The 22,854-nt window shown below is 42.1% G+C and overlaps 1 protein-coding gene across 1 annotated transcript in view; it reads left to right on the top strand.

The window, feature by feature from the left end:
• ACVR2B (activin A receptor type 2B) overlaps positions 1 to 13,742 on the top strand; it is a 165,648-nt gene extending 151,906 nt beyond the window's left edge. Inside the window, exons 8-11 of the mRNA XM_084859391.1 lie at positions 5,690 to 5,804; positions 9,020 to 9,158; positions 11,171 to 11,301; positions 12,532 to 13,742. Coding sequence (XP_084715517.1) covers positions 5,690 to 5,804; positions 9,020 to 9,158; positions 11,171 to 11,301; positions 12,532 to 12,726 — 580 coding nt within the window. The 3' untranslated portion in view covers positions 12,727 to 13,742. The remainder of the gene's footprint in view (positions 1 to 5,689; positions 5,805 to 9,019; positions 9,159 to 11,170; positions 11,302 to 12,531) is intronic.
• The last annotated feature ends 9,112 nt before the right edge of the window (positions 13,743 to 22,854 follow it).

A 22,854-nucleotide genomic window follows, 5' to 3' on the forward strand; every position in this document is an offset into this window, starting at 1 on the left:
GCCACAGTTTCCCCTTCCTTGGGATACACTCATCCTAAAAGGTAGAATAAAACAGCTGTTTTAGAGGCTTCTCCTACATTTATGAAAAAGCTGTTGATCTGTCCATTAGGGCTGCGCACACAGAGAATGTGGCTCAGTATTCTTTGCAGCATGCAGGGCATCCATAGCAGGTGTACAGGGTTTCCTCAGAGGAGAAGCTCATGCAGAAAGGTTTCCTTGAAGGTAGAAAGTCTGAAAACTATTGTCCTAGCTTTTTGGTACAGCACTGCCCCCTAACGGCATGTAAAAATAAATCGCAGGCAGGAGATGGTTACATTTTTCACAGGTAAATGCCCCCCTCCTTTCATAGAATCAATTCTGAGATGCTCTTTCTTTCTTCCACTGGAATTCCCCCCTCCCTGCTTATTCTTCTCCCTGAACAAAAGCAAGTGGCTTTCTTTTGCAATGAGCGATCTCCTAAAACGTTCATTCCGGCACCAAGTTCTTTAAAGGCAGGGTCAGGGTTACCCAGAATAAATCCCAGCAGTCCCATCTGGCTAGTCCAAGTGTCTTTCTCTGCCACGCAATTAACTCTTATTCATTGCTTTCTCTATATTATACTGATGCTAACATGCCTCAGCTACAGCTTGCTCTAGGAACATAGGAAGCTGCTGTGTTCAGTGGGATGGGAGAGGGCGCCTGCCTGCTACTGCTGCCTCGTGGAAGGGGAGAAGAGGCTGCCCAGCGCTCTCCCGGGGAAGGGGAGGGGAGATACCTCCATGGTGGCAGGGAGAGGAGAGGTCACACACTGTCACCAGGGGTTGGGGGGGATCCTAAAAAGGATGGAGGCTGCTATCATCGTCATCATCAATTTTCTTGTGGTGAGTGAGATGAAGCTCTTCCCATGATATGGAGTGGGGTAAAGGGGGCTTAAAGCCTCTGCAGTGCCAGTGCTATCAGGCCGGGGGGCAAAGGAAGTCACTTCACTGTGGGGGGAGTTATGAGGCCTGAAAAGGCCCAAGAGAGGGTTTGGCTCAGCTCACCACTTCATTTGCGCCTGTCCAGAGCAATGTGTGAGCTGTTAACACTGCAAATGTCTGGCCAAATACTGAGGACTTGCATAGTTGCTGACCCTGATTCTCCAGTTACAGCTGGGTCTTCCTCGTTGAAAGTAGACCCTTGCTCCTGAGTAAACCCTGGATGAAAGGGTTCTCTGGCAGTCAGGTAGGTGCTCTGGCAGTGACTCTTGGCATCCCACCTGGTCTGCTGCCACTGGTTCTCCAGAGAGCTGTGGGATGAGGGAGAAGCGCAGTGGTGTAGTGGAGCCAGGGCTCAGAGGAACGCAGTGCCGACACATTTTGATTAGCAGGGATGCCACCCTCTCCTGCTACCCTCCTCAAGACGCCCTTTCCCTCTGAGCTTAGCTGCAATCCTCAGAGCAGCTGGGGGGGAATGAATTTTCCCAGCAACACTATATTCCTCCTTGTTGTAAAGGAGAATAAATCCACCTTATTTGGGGTGGCTTGGCCTGGAATGGGCAGTTAAGACCCATTAGCTTTGCAAAAGACTTGCCCCTCGCAGATGAATGCTCCTAGAACTGGTTTGTTGATACGGATGAACATAACTGCCTGCGTTTTTGGCCTCTCCTTGGAGGCGTGGCTATGGGACCGTCATGGTGAGTATGGGCACTTCAAAATTTGCCACTACACCACAGGAGGGGAGTCAGGAACCACAGAAGGGCTGGGGTCAGAGGGGGTCTTTCAGCCTGCAGGTGAGGCAGCCCTGCAATAGGACTCCTCAGGTTACCCCATGTCTTCTGTGGAAGTGAGATGTGCTCAGGAATGGAAATCCGACTCCTCCGAAGAGCTCTCCCCTGGGCTTCGGTCGGCCAGGAGTCCGACACCACCCCCGTGCCTCTGCTTGGCCACTGTGCCAGCCTGGCTTCTGTCTCCCAACTCTCAGCTGAAGTAGTTACCCAATCCTGTGCCTCTTTGCTTGGGAAGGAGCTCCAGCTGTATCCAGACAGCAGGGTTCTGCTCACACCTATGTCGGTGTGCAGGGGATTGCACCTTCACATTGCAATGCAGTCCTGAGTTCCATGGGACTTACTCCTAGGTAAATGTGTATTTCATTTATTATTTATGAATTACAGTAAGTCTGTATCTCGCCTTTCTGCCCAAATGGTGCTCTCATTCTAAGACGGCAGCATTAGTAACTCTGCTAGGTGAATAGCTGAGAATGTATGCAATTTTTGATGCCTTTATTTGGGGCTTAGAAAAAAATCTTCTCAAAGAACCCTTCCCTTACATAATTGTGCCTGGATAGACTACAGGCTGAACTTTTAGAGCCAGTGTGGTATAGGCAACAAAGGGTTCAGCTGTGACTGGAGAGACTTGGATTTATGGAGTGATGTTAGAAAAGTCACTATCTATTAATTTGGATGAATAAATTAATTAAACAGGACTTTAACTAGGGGTGATTGGGGGAATAATGAATGGGCATAATTGGAAGGGGAATTGATTTGAAGAAGAACGCTTTTGGGGTGATCTTGAGTGGGGTGCAAATTAATTGAAGAATATATTTGATTTGAATGAGAAATTAATTGGCTTGCCTTAGGGAAATTTAAATTCTAGTAATTATTTCTAAAATTTGCAGCACTTCAGACAAATTTGTTCTGGATCCCACAAGGATGCTGTTAATCATGTGTGTGTGTGTGTGTATACATATGTGTGTGTGTGTGTGTGTATACATATATATGTGCGTGTGGGTATAGTACAGTGACTAACAGAAAAATTGAAATCATAAAGCAAAGCGGACCCTTGTCAGGAGCGCCCTAGCTGCCTCTTACAGTCCCTTCCAATAGCCAATTCAGGACACAGACGACGAGGATTCTTTCCAAGGCTTTATTCCTTTATGACTCTTTCAGATACTAATCACTAGTGACTAAGCAAAGAACTGCACTGGGGATAGATAGCAGAGTAGCCTAAGCTCCAGGTAAGGCAGTTGGTCCCCGTTTGAAGGAGAACTGCGGGAAGACTCTGAACTTATGGGCTATGGAGAGATCCTGCCTCTTACCCTTGGGTCCTCAGGACGCGACTGTTGTTTTAGCACCAAACGAGCGGAGCGCCTCCTTTTGGCGCCCTCCATCTGTCGCCGCTCCCTGTGTCTGCGCCGAGCGTCCTGCAAGCCCCCCTCCAGCGCTCTCTCACTGCCAGGGTCACTGTCTCTCTCAGGAATGCTGGCAGGAGGAATCTCTGCCTGCTGCTGTGCTTGTGAGAGATGAGCGAGCTCCTCTCCCATGGATTGCTGTTCTTCCTCAGAATCAGAACTGCTCTGGGGCTCTATGGGCTCAGTTTCCACCCTGACAACCCTTTGATTCATATCAGAGTAGCTGAAGAAGGCAGAAGCTGAAATATTTTGCTCTGAGTTTTCAATTGTTCTGTTTTGTTAGTTGCTCTAGTGTGTGTGTGTGTGTGTGTGTGTGTGTGACAAACAGACAAATAGATTGATTGATAGATATACACAAATTAATGCGCAAATCTTAATTTTGTCTTTCTGGGCCTGAGCCCCAGATCTTCTGAGTACCAAGCAATGGCACTGCATTCACCCATAAGACCATTCTGTCCCATTTCTGCAATACTCTGTGGCTTTAAAAACAACAACAACCACCACAGGAAAATTTGAATTCAAATAAATGGTAAAATATTACTTTTAAATGTATTTCTCTCCTCCAAATATGCATTTGTAAAAATATTTTGATAGCTTTTTTGAGCCATGAACTACATCGGAACATCTGGGATGCACAAAGGCTAGAATATGGCTCTATTCTGATCCACACATTAGGCTGGCGGAGGGGTGGTGGTCTGTGTTTCAGCTCAGCTCAGCTCAGCCTTCATGAAGATCACCTTCTTCAGCAATCCATAAAGGGTGCATCAGAAGTTGGCACTGGCCTTATCAACTCTTCATGTACCAGAAGGTGCTGGCTGTTACCTACAAACCTGCAAGTGGTTTGGGAGAGGAATATCTGAAGGGCTGCCTCCTCCTGCATGAACCAGACCATCAAGTACAGTCATCATCGGAAGCCCTCCTCTGTGTTCCATCCGCAAGGGAGGTGCGGCTGGCAGTAAGCTGAGCTAGAGCCTTCTCAGTGGCAGCACCCCAGTTATAGACCTCTTTCCCAAGAGAATTTGACTGGCCCCTTTGCCGTTGGTTTTTAGGTAGGCAGCCAAGAAGTTTTTATTTCACCAGGTTTCTAATCTCTTTAATGTTGGGGCTGTTCACACAGTATGCTAACCCACACTCAGTGGTTGAGTGTGGGCTGTTGTTGGACCATGGGTTGGTTGAACTGTGGGTTAGTGTGTAGTCTGAACCCAAGACATTTTCTAGTGGGTGACTTGTTAACCACCATCAACAAACCATAGGTTCTCAAGGTGGCTTATTCAAGAAAAATAAGCGACACCGCATGGTTAACGAGCCACCCTGTGGAAAATGTCCTGCTAACCTACGGTTCAACAACGACCCACACTTAACCGTTGAGTGTGGGTTAGCGTGTTGTGTGAACTCAGTCTCTATATTAACTTTGCTGGTGGTTGCTTTTATTGTTTATATTGTATCAGGATTGTGTTTTTATTGTTGTGCACTCCCCAAGGGGCGCTTATGGGGGCCCAAACATGATATAGAAATGTTTCTTGAAATAAACAAGTTGCAAGTACAGTTATGCCTTAACTAGGAAATGGCCATGTGAGCCAATAACAACAACAACAACAACAACAGACAATATATTACCCAACAATTTCAGTGCTTAGTAGAGGCTTACTTGCATCTTCTTTCTCCCAGCCTGCCACATAGCAATTTCAGTCTGTGATGCCAGTTTTAACATTCCCCCAATGTAAGGAAGCTCTCTCTCTCTGAAGAATAGAGAACTGTGGGTATGTAGTCCCCCTGCAGAGCATTCTGTACCCTGGGAATTCACTGAACTCTACCCCACCCCATTGCTTTCTCTCTCTTTACTGTGGTGTGCCTCTTCGTAACATATTCTGACAGGACATTTCAGAAAAACAATTGTATCTGCCCTCATTAATTATATTGCATGGCCCTGCGGTTGTCCTCCGATCTGACTGGCAGGGTTACCACAGTGAATTGAATGGATGGCAGGAGAATTATAATGCTGAGCACACATGGGCTGGCCATCTGCTGCCTAAGGTCTGTAATTTAATTATATTCACCCGCATCCCCCTCCCCCCCTCCCCCAATTTAAAATGCTGGAAAGTCTGGGAATGACTTACGAAGCAGGGTTTCTACTTTTGGGGTAGGTAAGGATGAAAGCGTGGCCAACATAAGCCTCTCTGAAGGGAACCAGGCCAACAGCTAGCATTCCAATGCCTAGCTAAGCTTTCTAGAAAAGTGTTGGCCGAGGAGTTAAAATTGTATAAAATAATAAGAGGTTTTGTAAGTTTGTCATGTAGGATGACCTGGTCTCCAAGTTCGGCTCACCAATTTCTCCCTTGATAAAAATCCCCATATATTAGGTGCAAATGCACCTCATATTTACATCCGTAGCAAAACTCCTGCAGGCTATAGATTAATCAGGATTGCACCCAACAGTGGCTGGCTGAATCAGTCAGACTTTTATCATGGTCATTTCAAAGTGCTGGGATTCCTGCTTATGTGAAGCACTCCTCTACTATCCCCCCCCCTCCTTTTTCTGTAGGGACTTCAAGAGCAAAAATGTATTGCTGAAAAGTGACTTGACAGCTGTGCTAGCTGACTTTGGATTGGCGGTACGGTTTGAACCTGGAAAACCTCCGGGAGATACCCACGGACAGGTAACACCTGCAACTTAGCAAAAGTGTTGGCTTATACCACCTCATTTAGCAATATCTCTCAGAGCATATAGCAGTAAGTAGAAGCGGTATTTGTTCATGCTAAGGGACATTACTGTTTTTGGAAAAGGAAAATGCACCTCCATTTACATGTGATTTTGTCCTAGTATTCTGAGAGCCAATCTACGTTATCAGGTGGGTCCTGTGGTGCTGCACTTGCCTGGGCTACACGTGCAGCAGAATAAGGTCATAGAGCAGAGTCCTGAAGTGGCAGAATGGATTGTACCACTTTGGTCTAAGATTAGGGTCTCAAATTTTTGAATGCCTCCATACATACATCCTTTGAATGCTTACGCACACACACCCCTGTAAGTAGAATACTAGCACAGCAGTGATAGGACTAACCAAGAACTTTCTCCCTGCAATTGCTTGCAATTACTTTTTGCTTGCAATTGTTTTTTTTTATTTGGAAGAACATCCACATGCGGGGGGGTGGGTGGGCTGTGCAGTACAGTCCACTCTATCTCCTCATTCTGCTGCAACAAGGGCTCGTGGCTCAGTGGTAGAGCACATGCTTTGCATGCAGAAAACCCCAGGTTCCATCTCTGGTATTTCCAGGCAAGACTGGAAAAAAATCTGCCAGTCAGTGTCAACAATTTCAGGGTAGATAGACCAAGGCCCTGACTCGGTATAAGGCAGCTTTCTGTGTTTGGTGCATCATACTAATCAGAATGCAGTTGTGGAATTGCAAATCTGAATGCTTCCAGATTAGAAGCTTTCTCCCTGATGCACTAGTTTTCTGTGTGTAGGACATTTTTTCCCTTTATAGAGAGAACATTGGCTGATTAATTAATTACATGTATGCTCTGCTCTTCCTCTTTATACATAAGAACTATACAAAAGAACAGTTTATGTATAGTTCCCATGCAGTCTTCCATCCAGTCAGCTTACATGGGGTTGTTCACATGACACGACAGCCCACTATGGGCGCGTGCTGCCACCATTTTGAATATGCAATGCCCTGCTTGAGGGTTGTCATGCCTTGTGAACCTGGTGAGCGTGGGTTATGCAAGGGTTAAATAACCCTCCCATAACCCATGGGATAGTTTAACCTTGGCATAACCCACACATGCTGGGTTTGCACAACACAACAACCTCCAAGTGGGGGTTGTATATGAAACCTTGTCATGGTTTAAATAACCCATGATGTACTGCACTGTGTCACCTGAACCTGGTCATGATCAGACCTGTTTAGGCTTCAAGAGTTCAGCTCCACTGTGCGGCTTCAGACTATCCTGTGAGCAAACATCTGATACCCCCACTTGCAGTCTGAAAGGGTACAATCCAGCAAGAGCGGCATGGCGCGATTCTTCTACCGCATAGCTCAGCTGTCGATTGATCCAATGTCACTATGACCCCTGACTCTATTTTCACAATCATGGATGCAGGCTAGAATAACCTAGGCCTGCACAACTCATGATCCACCACTTTGAATGCAGCACATAGGTGCCTCCCAAAGGGCTTGACTTTGCTGCCTGCCAGGAACGACACAGAGAAAAGGGGATTCCAACCACCAGACAGGGCCATAATACATGTGCAGGCCTGGCATACACACTGAGCATGCGCACACATATTTATGCACGCGCACACACACGCACAGTCTATCCTTTTACCACCCAGACTGAGTGTGGCCATGTAATTTAACGGATGTTGCGTGAATTTATTCAGTCACCTTGGCTGTGTCTTGCAAGAAGTGAGGAAGTGGGTAAAACCGAAGTATGTCCTTCAGGTAACACAGACATATGGATACCCACTTACTCTTTTCCTATAAAATTGCAATTTTGCATCCTAGTTACTGAATCTCATACAAAGTACAGCCGTTCCTCTTTTGTTTCCTGCATTTCTAGGCCAGACTCCTGCTAGCTAATTGGGCATTGCTGCAATGCAGTGAGGGGCTGTGTGCCTGGAGTCCTTTGACTTTGTGAACGTTCTCCCCAGGCTTACTGAGCAAGAATGCCTTTGCCTCCCATTGGACCGTATTATGGCTTTATTCAGGAGGGTTCGGGGTAGGGGACAGTGGGGAGAGATGTACCGAGCTCACCCAGGCCAGCACCATCACCATCACCTCCTCCTCACAGAGAGAAAGTTCCAGCGCTCTTCAGGATTGTCCTCCATGGCCAAAATATTCCTGCTCATGAAGAATTCTCCCAACGTCTCTTCTGGCTATTTCTCCTGCCATTTTGTACCATAATCCAGGGATAGGGAAGCTTTTTTTTTTGTCACAGGCCACATTCCCTTTGGGGTAATCTGTTGGGAGCCATATGCCAGCAGTGGGCAGTGCCAAAGTCACCACTGGACATGGCCAAAGCCAAAAGTGACTTGGGCTACCTTTGTCTTCTTCTTTGTCTTCTTCTTCCTTCTCCTCCTCCTCCTCCCCTCCCCTCCCCTCTCCTCCAATCTTCCTGTCCACCCAGCAGGCTGCAGGAGGAGGGACAGATTGCCAGAGGTCTGAACTGATTGCGTCCAGAGGGCTTTTGAAATCAGGCTAAAGGCCACACATTGCCTGCCCCTGCCCTTAGCCGCACACCATGCCCACTTCCTTTCTGTAGGCTGTCCCCTCCTCCCTTCCAGGTGGGTTTGCAACTCTGCCTAGCAGGTTGGCCATGGTCTTCAACCTCTCTTAGCTTGAGCTGTAGCTGGAGAGAGCTGCTCCACCTCCTAACTCTGTCCTGGTAACCTCGCAGACACCTCCCCAAGTGGCTCTTCCCCTTGAATTCCCTACAGTTTTGAACATGAGGATTGTTTTATGTCCAAATTCCTGATCATAAAGGCATTCAAGTTGAAAGTAGTGGTGCGGATGAAACCCTACTTAATTAATACTGGTTAGGATACGGGGGGGGGGGGTTCTTTTCTTTTTTTGCAACAATAACTTGATCTGTAATTAGATAAGAACATCAGAAGAGCCCTGCTGGATCAGACCAAGGGTCCATCTCGTCCAGCATTCTGTTCACACAGTGGCCAACCAGCTGCCCACAGGAAACCCACAAGCAGGACACAAGCGCAACAGCACCCTCCCGCCCATGTTGCCCAGCAATTCATGTACATAGGCGTACTTGACCTATCTTTCTCTCTCTCTTAGACTTGACCTGCCTCTCTCTCTATTTATTCTACATTTACTGCCCTTCCATCTCAGTGACAGATTCCTCTTTCTGCCTCAGGTGGGAACAAGGAGATACATGGCTCCAGAGGTGTTAGAGGGAGCAATAAACTTCCAGAGAGATGCTTTCCTAAGAATAGACATGTATGCAATGGGGCTGGTATTGTGGGAGTTGGTCTCCAGATGCAGAGCAGCTGACGGTGAGTATCAACATTTCCATTGTGTTTACAGCTTCAGGAATAGTCCCACCTTTACTCCACCTCTAAGAAACTGTGGGCATGTCCTTGTATAACAAGGAAAGGTTCTTAGTAAAGTGGGATCTTTATTTACCCAAGTTATCTGAGAGAATCCCGATAGATCTGAATAGTCAGATAAATCTTTCTGCATAAGGTTACAGTGAAACAGGATCACACGGATGCGCTCTAGCAGCGAGAGGCAAGATTGCACTCTTGTTCAGAACCAAAGATGTAGAGCTAGCCGAGAGGGTTGCAAACTTTGCCGTGCCTGCTGCAAAAAGACCTGCAACGGACCTGAGATGATAAGTCATGGTTGTTGTTTTTAGAGAATAAATATTTTATTAACCTTTGTTTAGTTCCCTGCTTAATTTTTGGTTTTCAGTTCAAATAGTATAATAGTAGTTTTACAGTGGTTCCCTCCCTTGCATAAATAGCTTTATCACTGTGATCTTTTGTTATGTCCAATGCAGCTAAATTTTCTTGAACCTGAATTAATATTATTGGTTTTATGCATAGGCAAATTGAACACATTCATTAATTTGTTAATCACCTAACTCATATGATTAATTGACAACCTTTCTTTAATCAGGTAAAAACACTATTCAAACATGTATTTTTTCAGTCCTCTGAGTTCATTGACCTGTTTTACTTGGATGCTGTCTGTTCTTTTATATTGATAATAAAAATGATATGATTGAATGGTCAGACTCATTTTTAATATGTTTCATTCTCTCGTATAGTATTTTACCTATGTTTTGATTACTGGCTGTAAGATACTTGGAGTGACTGATGCCCAAACAACCAGATGAAAATCTAAATAAATAAGGGCACTATCCTATGCATGTTTAGGCAGAAAAAGGTGCTTCAGTTCTCAGCATTCCTGAGCGAACATGAGGCTGGGGAATGCTGGGAGTTGTTGGACGTTTTCTGTCTAAACATGCATAGGATTGTGCCCTAAGAGACTGTTCTGTGCCTTCCAAACTCACACACCTTCGAATGAGTGGCTGCATTTGGATATAATGCTAAACCATAGTTAAGTGCTATGGAAATGAGCCTGGATGAGCCTTGGGCTGACACATTCCCCGTCCCCTCTCCTTCATTGAGGCCATGAGGAGATCAGAAGCTTTTGCTTCCATTTTCAACTAAACATGGCGACTGGTTCTGTTCAAACCCAGACAAACTTCAAACCATGGTTAATGATCTTGGCTTGTTTCCCTAAACCATAGTTAACACTGACGACAGTTCTTGTTTTGGATGAAACTGTGGTTAATTGAAAATGGAAGTGAAAGCTTCTGATCTCCTGTCTCTGGTAAAAAGGAAAAGTTGGTGCATGTCTCATAGGCCTGTTGAAAATTAATAATCTAACAAGTGAAATGAAAATACTAAGTTTCCATGTCTGAGTGTTTTTGGAATATGATCCATGAAGGAAGAAAGGCAAGATATGGGCTCTCTGGCCGGTGTGGTGTTGAGATCTGAGGTACTTCCTACTAGGAATGCTTGAGGAATTCAGTCTTTGTAAATTCCAATATGAGCTGGCCTGTTTTGCGCTTTCCGGATTAATGTGCATATCAGAACATAGCAGATTTTGCACTTTTCCAAATGGTGTGACAATCAAATATATCAAAATACTTTTTAAAATGTGTATTTTGAGAGGAAATACATATTTATGTATGGATTCTCATGCAGATTTTTAAAAATAAAAGCTTATTTTACAGGCCTATGAGTGAAATTATGCAGAAGTGACACATACTAGAAATAGGCTGACCCATGCATTCCTATCTCTTCTGCATTTCTTGGACAGACGGCCAACGTCAGTTACATGGGGATTTTTAAAAAAAATTATGCAATGATGATTATCTCTGAAGTGTGTGGTTTAATGCTTTCTTGTTGAGACACAGATCAGACTGGATCAGACTAATCTATATGTTCCGTTGATTTCCACAGTGTAATGATATTCTTCTCACTGTGCAACTCAGGTCCAGTGGATGAGTACATGCTGCCATTTGAAGAAGAGATTGGCCAGCATCCATCCCTTGAGGATCTGCAGGAAGTGGTGGTTCACAAGAAGATGCGCCCTGCATTCAAGGATCAGTGGCTTAAACATCCTGTACATCCTTTCTCATTAATACTTTTAAAACTTCCTTAGCAACTAGGCTCAGAAGTGCAGTTTAGTAGAACTGGATGCCCCCTTCAAGTAAATTACCAAAGTAACATTCTTCAGTAATTTTGCAGAAAGGAACTGTTTTGAGGCATAAACAAAGCTCCAGATTAAAGTGTGTGTGTGTGTTTTAAATTCTACATAGAGCCTGAATTTGGAGGGGTTTTGAGCTGTCTTTGGGAGTCCAGTGAGAGGACCAGGGGACAAGAGGAAGGAGATTAACAGGTGCTGAAGGCATCCTGGTTTCTTCACTTGGGTTTAAAAGAAGGGGAAAACAAAATTTTTAAAAATAAAGGTGGACAAAGCATTGCTGGAAATGGAAGAACCTTACAACTGCTTCTGGGCTCCATGGGGGCTTTAGACTTGTGTTTCTTTAACATCTGTTTTCCCCATGCTACACACCAACCCACTTTTGAAGCTGAAGGCACTTTCAAAAGCCGTTTGTGATATGGCAGAGGATGGGGGTGGGTGGGGGAACTACTGTTCAAAGAAAAGTAAAATAATCCTACTCAAGCCTTTGGCTACATATAAAGTAGTTCTTTGGATTTTGGCCTATGTGATAAGCTTTCTGAATAGCTTTTCTGTGGTTCCCATGGAACCTTCTGCCTCATGTTTTTTTTAAAGCCCTTTCCTTAAAAGGGTTTTCTCAGTTAATACATGGATACAATACCTTAGAACACTCTAGGCATCCATTTAGAAGTAATTGAATGAAAGAGCTAAATTAGCAGAAAGAACTCTCCAAACTTATTAGCTGTTTGCATTTATTGAAAGTTAGTGGCTGCATTTGGTTGTTGAATATCTTGGGTTAATGAACCAAGATATGAACAAGCCTTTGCTCCTCACTGGGGGAGTAAACCTATGTTTGGGTTCTCCATCTTGACCCTGCAGGGAGGGGCTCACACAATTAAAAACTCCTCCGTAGAAAAAAGGGATTATGCGTCTTCTCTCTGAAGACAGAGCGCAGAACATTTCTCAGCATTACTACGTATGGATGTGGTATGTTTCCCCTTTCACAAACACCAAGAGATCAGTGCCAGCTTTTATCCTAGCTTGAGAAGCAGCTCCGGGGGGGGTGGGGGTGGGCAGGGCAGGGCAGTGGGTTCCAAGTTTAATGCGGAGCCAAGCCCCATCCTGGGAGTCTGGTTGGCTGAATTCCTCTGTTTTCTCCTATGTATACAGGGTTTGGCGCAGCTCTGTGTCACGATTGAAGAATGCTGGGACCATGATGCAGAGGCACGCCTGTCAGCAGGCTGCGTGGAGGAACGTATCGCTCAGATACGCAAATTGGTACATGGAACTACCTCGGACTGCCTCGTTTCCATCGTGACCTCTGTCACCAACATGGACTTGCTGCCCAAAGAGTCAAGTATCTAAATCCTGGTTCACTTTCTTTTTCTTTTTGGTCTTTCCAGACTCAGTGGATTTAAAGAAAAGAAAGACGTTAAACCACAAATCCAACAAACACACACACACACACACACACACACACAGATGAATGCAGCTGCTATTTTAATCTTGACTTTTTTATTGTTGTTATTATTATTGTTGTTGTTATTGTTATTATTATTATTATTATTTTGATTGGATCAATTTTACCAGCACATTGCTCTACTGTATTAAAAAGAAAAAAAAAAGAAAAAGAGGACATCTCAGCAAGCATTCGGGTGCCGACTAATGAATGCAGACACGGTGCAGGTACCTCAAAACCTCAATGGACTCACTTTGTTTCCCTTTTGATCCTATTTTCTGGGTTTTCTCTTTTGCCGGTCTGTCTTTTTACACAGAGCATTGGTGGTATCAAGAAAACAACCTTTTCATCTGCAAGACATGCTGCAAACTTAAGACTGTTACATCAGATCACACCTCAAAACAGACTTTCCCCCCAACTTTTCCTTTTCTTTTCTATTTTAGACAGTGAGCTTAAAAAAAAAAGCAGATGTGTCTTTTACGGGTCTAACGGGTTTTGCCGTAACATGGGAGAGGGCGGGGGTGGGGGAGAAACTGAGAAGAGAATGTTAACTCTTTGATGGTAGAATTGAAAGTGAAAAGTTTAGTAATAGGGCTGGGGAGAAAGAGACGTTGGACTTTTGCAGCATTTGGAAAAACATCTGCTATGGAGCTACTTCTCAGGTAAACAGTTAATGAGAGGAAGGGCAAGTTTTGAGGCAGAGTATTAAACTGCTGCAGAGTGCAGAGAAAGTTGGGTCACAGAGAATCACTGGTAGAAATGGGTTCTTTAATATCTCAGGCTTCAGTAGTGTTAAAAAGAAAAGAAAACCTTTATATTATATTTATAAGTTCAGAGAATGAGGTGTTGGGACTAAATTACTGCAGATATCCCACAAGGTGTCTGATAGAGCAGTGTTAAAATTCCAAAATTCAATGTTCTAAAAAAAAAAAGAAAAAAAGAAAAAGAATATAAAAGAAAACAAATACCTATGCTAAACAAAACATGGCCAATAATACCTGCAACTAGATAATAGCATGCAATATGGACAGCAATTTAGGCTGTGATCAAATGCACGCTTCCTGATTTGTCCCACTGAAATCAACAGGACTTACTTCCAAGTAAATGTGATCAAGAGTCATCACCGGTAAAATTCTATATATTTTAAAGGTTCCGCATTTCATACTTATATCCTGATACATCCACACTTCCAAGGATGTGTGCTTAGGGCATGTCTTCGTGACAAATTTAAACCAGTTTCAAACCTGTTTAGTTGCTGTGGCTACCTACCATGGGATGTCAGGAATTGTAGAGGGGATAAAGGTTTCCAATTAAAAAAAAGTATCAATGTGTCACACAACTTCACAACAGAGATCTTTAGTGAAAGCCATGGCACTTAAACCAGTTTGAAACAGGCATGTATAGTGTAGATGTGTATAATTTAATTCGCCAATCATATTTCCACAGCCTGATCCTAAGTGCATTACTCAGAAGTAAGTTCCACTGTTTTCAGAGGTAAGGGTGCATAGGTTGGCAGCCCCTCCCAGTTGTTTTTTCTTAATTCTTTGTTCTCTGAACTCTGTCACCCAACTCTTTCATCTTAACAGTGGTGCATATTTTAAATACAGTTAATTCTATTATGCCATAAACTCGCTCTAGTCAGTGAATGTTCCTAATGCTGCTGATTCAACATTTAAATATTTTTTTAACTTGCAAAACATGCAATGATTTTTTTAAGAAAAATTAGAACACACACACATTACGTGGCTTCCGAGGTTTAAACTAAAAAAGAAAAAAAAGTTTTGAAAAAACTTCACGACCACAGACCACCTCAAACCAGAAATACCTCAGAATTTTTTAATTGTATGACTTTTATTATATATTTTGTTAGTTGTGTTGTCTTGTAGTATGTATATTTTAATGTAAGTTGGCTTTTATGACAAGGGAGTTTTAAAAAAAGAGAAAAAAAGATGAAAAAAGTTCCAAATTCTTTTAGGAAGTGCTACCATTTTTTGTTTGTTTTGTTTTATAAAGCACCATTGTAAATAAGTGTAAACAGTTTTAGAATAACTGCCTATATAAGGTTCCTGGGCATTATTCGCTGTTATTTGTGAAGGCTGTTTCCATTCTTTTGATATTTGGGGTAGTAGGAGCACAAGCTGTTTTAGTAAAGAAAAATCAGTGCATTGTTTTTTCATGAAATACTTTTACCTTTTCCCCTGAATACAACATCAATCTACAGACTTGATTGAGAAAAAGATACCTAGTTAATGGTATAAAAATCATCCAATAAAGACACGTAGGCTAGCCCACTTATGCTAAGGCAGTTCCGCTAATCATAGTTGGACTACTCTAGAATAGCTGGGCTGCAGTTTGCTGCCTGGAATCTCAGTGAGAGTGTTTTCTAACAAATAATTAAAAAGGATATGGGGGGGGCATAATTGGCAGATGGGTATGTTGAAGCAGACATCCCCCAAAAGACCAGGCTTTTTCTCTTGTAAAGAGAGTAGAAAGTTGCTTTTGACATTCAAAGGTCAAAAGAAAATGCAAAGGTGCTTAAGAAAATGCAAGTGACTTACGTTTCGCTCTTCATGATTCCAAGCTCTATCCAGAGGGGAGGAGAGGTGCTGAGAAATGAGCATTCCATGCCTGCGTTGGGAGAACATGCATCTCCCCTACTTCAGATGAAAACCAGAAGTGTGGGAAGAGGAAGCACCAATCACTCTCATTTCCTGTCTAGCTCCTTTTGAACATCCAAAGCAGCTTTAGGATAAATACACTACCATGTGCATCTTTCACACCAATCTTAAATTTTAGTTACTTGGAAGTGAATTCCCTCAACACTAGTGGGATTTACTTTTAAGTAAATCGATTAAATTCATCCAGGAGTGAGGAATATGAGCCAATTTATTCTTTCAAAGAAATGTTCATACATGACTTTTCTGAATTTCGGGTGGCCCCTGTCCATAATTCTGAATGATTATCAAGTTGAAGCCAGGCTTCGTGTACTAATGGTAAAATATGTTGATCATTTTAATGGCTGCAGTGTCCCGAGAGGTTAAAGTTAAAAATGCACATATCCTTTTCAGGCAAAGACCACCCCTTGCTCTTCACTGTGTTTCTACATTGGGATTTTATCTGCACTTGTTTCATCCACAAAAATGACTTTGGATTGGCTCTATAGAGGGAGATACTAGAAGTCAAGTCAGTGATCAAATGAATCCATAAACACAGAATGTGCTTGTGACTAGAGTTGCGCATGGGTATTAAAGTCTGGAGCTGCTGTGTGCTACCAAACTACGATAAGCTTGCACAACCTGTGACACACCCTTTATTGTGGCTTGTCAAATGTTTAACGACCTCTTCATTTTTGAAGCCCCAAGGAGGCAGGGTTTTTTAAGCACCCAGTACGGCCCCCCACATATGACTAGTGGGCTGCATTCAGCTTGGTAGGTCACAGGTTTTGTAGGCTTGGACTAAGACAACATCACCATTTGCGAAAAAGACCTTTAACTTTTATCTTTGTGATTGATGTTGTAAAGAGAAACAACTTAAGCTTTGGGGAGGCTGAAGTGAAATAGAACAATTAAGATGAATAAACCTTGTACCTATGTATCTTCTTAAATGTGAGGTTTAATGATCCAAGTTGTTAATGGCAGTGGGAAAAGACGTGCTGTCTTTTAATTATTGTAATAACTCTGCTGCTTTGGATATCCCTTTTCCTTTCTTTGCAGCATTATTTATGTAATGGCTAAAGCAGGCTTGTAACAGCAGTTGCTTTGCTTTTGTTTAAAAACAAACACACAATATCCTGATTTCAAGAAGCTTTAAAATATTTATTGAAAGTGCCATATTTTATAGCCTGATAGAGTGTCCTCAACCTTTCCTTTATGTAAAAGAAAGCATGTCTACGCACATACACACCCTTCACTCTTGATTGCGTTAAATTCGTTTTTCTGCAGGGTGCTGTAGGACACACGGTTTTTGACCAAAATTAACTGTTTCTTCCCTATTTGTGGCATCACTTGCTTATCCTTATAGATCATGTTGTCACTAGTTGCATAAGTAAAACTCTGTGGTCAGATTCAACCATATATGTACCCCTTGGTAGGAGAGGGGGTTATCTGTCTCCCTCCTTTTGAGCATATGTGATACCTTGATCGGATATAGTATCTTGAGTGTCCAATAGGCATTTCAAAGATAATATGATGAAGCATTCTCAACTGGATGATCACAAATTTCCTACGCTATTGAAAGAACTCACACAATCCCTATTAATACCTTTCAGTCTTCCTGGTTCTCAATTAGCTTTGCGAACCTGATTTAAAGAGGTTTCTTGATATAGCAATAAGGTAGTTCACTACAGGTGTAGCTATGCATGGAGAATAATTTCCCCCAGATATGATTTGGTTTAAAGGTATTTACGCCCATTGCCAACATTAAATCATCCCCTTTGTGGTAGTTCCTAAAATTCTTCACATGCTGAGGTATTAACTACTCTTACAGTGCAATCTTATACATCTCTATTAAGAAGTAAGTCCCATTGAGTTCAATGAGGTTTACTCACAGGTAATTGGATATAAGGTTGCAACCTGAATCATATTTAGCCTCCTACATGTTCCCATTTCACATACATGTCCAACTGTTTTTATTTAGGTTTATGGGTGAATATAAAGTCATGTTTCTCATGGGGAAATCCTACATAAGTTAAAATTACTTCAGGTACAGACTTCATTCTTTGGATACCAATACCAAAATTCCCTATAATATAAATTGTGCTGGACTGAGGTTCTATCCAGTGTTAGTCCTATTTAGAGTAGATCCATTGATATGAATGGGACAACATTGGAAACAGCCTCAAATCTCTGTATTTTTGCATCACTAAGATTACAACATCAGTCCTCAAGACATGGTAGTAATCATAATACTGCTTTGGGTGGTGTTTTTTTTTTTGTAAAGCATGGGTATTCTGCTGGGTTTCCAAACTTCACTCATTATAAGTAGTATTTTTATGGTAATTAAGGTTTTTAATATTACAAAATAACATCAGAATTGGCTTTTTCTTCCATTTTGAATTCTATTAATATGGACAGTAATAAGTCATTTTGAAGGTATGAGTTTTCAAAATGAAGCTTTAACTTCCTGGCACATTTGCATGGTGCTTCAGTATTTTAGCGCACTTTCTAAGTTGTTATAGTAGGTTATGTAGCAAATTGCCCTTTTGCAAAACAATAGAATTATATGTAAAACAAGCTACTATCTTGTATGAGTGGAAAACGATCCCTGCTGTACATGCAAGAAGCCTCCTTCCAGTTGGGGCTGGTGACACCGAATTTTGGTGGGGATATGAATCTGTTCTGCGTTTCAGTCAGAACCAGCCAGAACTCTAAAGGAGCTATCCAAGGTACTGAGCCCCCCAAAATAGGTTCAGCACCTTGGATAACTCATTTAGAGTTCTGGCTGGTTCTGACTGAAACCCAGAATAGATTCACAGCCCCAGCGAAATCGGAGCCACCAGCCTCCACTGCCTCCCTCACATGAAAGGGCTGCCCATGATGACTGGGGAGTTCAGCCGCACCACTGGCCACAGCCCTGCATTGTGCATGCCACTGTTCCCCCCCTTGACATCCACATGGAGCTCTTTTCACATGATTAACACATGGAGGAGGCTAAAATATTTGCTTTGCAGCCCTCCTAAGTACCATCACTAATGAAGTCTTCATTGTTACACTGGAGAATCAACAGAGGGTTGACTAATTATAGCTGCTGCTGTTAACGACAGGATAAAAGTTGACTTCTGATTCCTCTTCTTTCTGTGATCAACTGCTATTAGCATAAATAGTAATCTATAACCCAATCTTGTCCCAATGAAATTAATCTGTGGCTTGGATCCAGAGAAGCCCTTTTACGAGGGTTAAACTGCTCCCTCACCTTCAAGTTGCAGCCCCCCCCCCACCATGCCATATTGCATGCTCTTCTGACGGATTCCCAAATTTCAGGGACTCGAGGAAATACAGCAGGAAGGAGGAATTGGGGAAGTCCTTTTGTGTAGGTGGAACTGTGGTTGTGCTTCTCTGGATCCAAGCATACCTGTGTACAGGTAAAATGTAGGAATAAGTTAGGATTGCCAGCTTTTTAAAAAACAAACACCTAGCTCTGTCTCTGTGCCTGAAACTCAGAAATTAGGTATAGCTATTCCCATCACTTTATCTCCATGAAAGGAAAAATCTCACCCATCGTCAGACAGCTGTTAAAGGCACATAAGCAGGGCTAGTTTGTTTTTTAATGGCACCTGTGAAAACACGTACTACTTCATGTTGTTTTGTTTTTAAAAACTGTCCCTTAAATAATTATTTTAAGTATTGCATCAGGTTTTAGCCCATGATAAACATACATATAGGAAACATACAGAATTGTATCAGATTAACCTCTGGGAATAATTTAAATATGGCTCATCTGTTCTGCCACATAGAATCCACACTGAAAATAATGTGTCTTCCTTGTGAGCAGTGATCATTATGGGTTGGAATCGCTGGACACTCTGCGAAGCTATGAGGTTGTGACGTATACATGGAGCTTCATGTAAGCAGGGGCTATCCTGTACTTTTCAGTGTTGGGAAATGTTCTAGAACTCCATTCCCTGGTATTGAAGAGCATGGGCAGCTTCTGCTGATGTGGAGCACAATGTAAGCGTCGGTGACATATATGTACCAAAGCTGTTTTGTATATTGAACCAGCTGCATGCAGTCTCTGGAAAGTTGGAGGTGTAGAATTAACCTCTTGTATATCTGTAGAGACTGTAGGAGTGGGTTCTTCATTGTCAGTGAATACCCCTAACCTGTACACTCATATACATTTCCTGGTTTTACACATTTTCTTCTCCCATTTACGAAGGTGAGAAATTCAAATGGCAAAGGAAGCTCATGCAGTCTAAAACCACAATCATAATACCATTGAATCCTAATAGCATTTCATTTGTAAAGATAGCAAAAAGCACCTAGTGCTATTTATCAGTTTTGCATATTGATTATCATTTGAAGATGCTGTTCATTTAAAAACATTGTCTACATAAATAAAGGGGGAAAATAACATTTTAATTTCTTTTACTTAAAAAAAAAAATAGTTACATCCTAAGAATAAAAATTCTACTTCGTGTGAAAATTGATTTTATACCACAAATTACTGTTGTAAAGTCTAATACGTTTCTGCAGGGGAAAAGAACAATAACAAAAATAGTATATGTAATCACAGCAAGAAAGGGTGCCAGATTTAAAAGTAACTGAACTGGTTCACCTGTAACGAGAAGCCACCAAGGGTGAATTTCCCCACAGGGCTTCTCTGTGGGGAAATTCACACAGGGCTTCTCGTCTTGGTGCCGACCACCATTTTGAAAATGCAAGCCATGGTGGGGGGTACAACACAGCTTTACATGTGTACATGGTGAGGGTGGGCAGTTGGAGTGGTTAACAAGCCACCGACAACCCTAAAACAGGCCATGGGCTTTGGGTTTTCCCTCCACCTTTCTCCTGCATAAATTCCTTTGTCCCTTTCCTTTTCAGCATGGTATAGTGTTATGCCTGCAAGAGGTTAACACTAATGATGGTTACCTTGAAAATAGAAATTGAAACCAAGGTTTGAAATTGATTGGCAAAACCTGGTTAAAGCTAACCATGGCTAGCATTAACCTCTGTGCAGACACAATGCTACACCATGGTTAACTCTAAAAAGAAGAGCAGGGATTTCATGTAGATCAGGAGACAGCATGCAAGCCCACTGGGCGGTCCCAAATTCTTAACCAAGAGACTAGGAAATGTTATGTCTGAATTGGGCCAGAGTGTGTTCAGACAACATGCTTGAGATAGAATACCCCTGAGTTTTTTTCAACTCAAGGAGCTTGATTTTATGACTGTGGAAACCTGAAGTTGTTGATTCCAGGTCACATTCCTAAATTAAGAATCCTCCTTTATGTAAGCAGGGAATTCCAGAGTGCATCATTCACATATCCTTGCTAAGTATTTTAGGTTACTTTACAAGCCCACAACATCTTGAAAGCTGCTTCCCTATAGTGAAATCCAATGACCCACCAGTGTACAAATGGGTAGTCCACACACAACGAGGTCAGTTGCATGGGTCTTTCCCACCCCAATGGTTGGCTGTCTTGGAGGGCAGTAGAGAAGGGGTAATGTAATGTTTTTCCTACCTCCTGTTACCATGATGTATAAATGAGTTTCATGTGCCACTTTAACTACTGGTAACTTATCCTTTGCAGGTCCTGTGATGTTGAACTCCCTTCTGCAGCTCAGCAAAGTGCTTAAATCATAGAGTGTTGTGGTTTAAAACACAAACTGTGAATGTGTTCTCTGTCTTTGCAGAAGACTCCTTGTGCATTTCTACTCTTCCAATGCTTAGTCTGTTGCCAAACTTTAGCACTGAGTATAAGCCCATCACTTGATATTCAACTTAAGTGTTCATTGATGTATCATAAAAAAGGTACCAGTGTATTTTCTAAAATCTTTCTGGTCAATATGTTCTCTTCCTTAACATTAAAAAAACACAACCTGATTTAAGACAGAAATCAGATTTGTTGAATCATAAGTCATGATTGATAATCATATTTTATTAGGGCACATCTACAGAGAGGTTGTTCTTTTAGATTTGTCGGTTCTGAAGTCTTAACATTATTTTTGCCTTTGTTTATTTTCATGCAAAGCAACTGCTGTAAGCTTTTAGCATTTAAACTTCTGTTTTTCATCAGGGGATGGGATGGGGGGGAAATTGCTTTTCATTACCCAATTTTAATTTCTGGATTCAATCTGTGATCCAGGTATTTCAAGAACCAGTTACCTCAAACTTCACATTAAGTTGCTTTCTGGATTCTTCTTCATACTGCAGGATTGTAACATACACTGACAAGGAACCATGCTACACGTGGGTGTGTTTATATAATATATATAATATATATGGAGAAATGGAAATTGATCCGCAAGGACTGAAGCTTTAAAATAAAGAAGCTTGTGGTTTTTTCCTCCCAAGATTAAACCAAAAGGGCTTCTTTGTCAAGCTCTCAATTGTGTTGGGTGTATGTAACAGCAAGAGGGTGTTACTAAAAAGTGCTTCCTTTCCATGATCTTTGTATTTCTACTGTTTTCATTGTTTTATTGGGAGAGATTTCTTGGTTATCTGGTCAAAGTTACTTTGAACTTCTAATGGCAAAGGGGTGCCAAGGGTTATCATGACCCTACACAAAGAGGATGATTTCCAGGGGTTCAACTTGGGCAGAGCACAGGGCTATGGTTGTTGAGCCCTCCTAATAAAGACTGATTTTCCCCTTTACCCTATATGCAGCAAATTAGAGCACTACCATTTTCTCTGGAATGAAAATCTATAGCATTATTTTCACGAATCTTGGTTTTGTTGGGGGTGGGGAAAGTGGATTTTAAAAAAATCTATCTAGTCCTATAGCATTTATTCCTGGTCATTGATACACCAAATAAAGTCTGCACTTTTACTAATAAAAGAGTGATCTTCCTATCAAAATTTCAAATTTAACGACAGGGTCTAGATCAATTTTCCCCATTCCTGACTCCTTTTTAAAGCATCACTGTGTCAAATATTTGTGAAACTTTTGAGTGGTTACAGCAAGAGGGGAACTTAATCCCCCCCCAAACCTCACCAAATGAGTTATCAAATTAGTTTATGATGCTTGATACCGCAAAAAGGTGGTTACTGCAGATTTCAAAACATGCTTTTTGGTTTCCAGTCCTATGCCCTACATTCGCACAATGTCAGGGCATTCATCTTGCCAATCTACCCACTTCTGACTATGGGAACTGAAGCCTACAATCTTTCACCTGTGAATATTTGTCACATTTTGTCCTTAAGTTTGGTGGATTTTCTACTGTAAAGTTGACCTAAGTACAGTTTGTCAATTCTTGTGGAAAGAGCTTTCTGCATTGTTTTATACCATTCGACAGTTATACTAAAACTCACAGTATCTAAGAAAATTCAGGAAAAAGAACACAAAAGAAGAAAAAATGTGTTGTTTTTGGTCACTG

Source organism: Heloderma suspectum, chromosome 5 (assembly GCF_057233095.1).
Source record: "Heloderma suspectum isolate Gila_16-S chromosome 5, 16-S_ref, whole genome shotgun sequence".
In the NCBI taxonomy this organism is placed as follows: Eukaryota; Metazoa; Chordata; class Lepidosauria; order Squamata; family Helodermatidae; genus Heloderma; species Heloderma suspectum.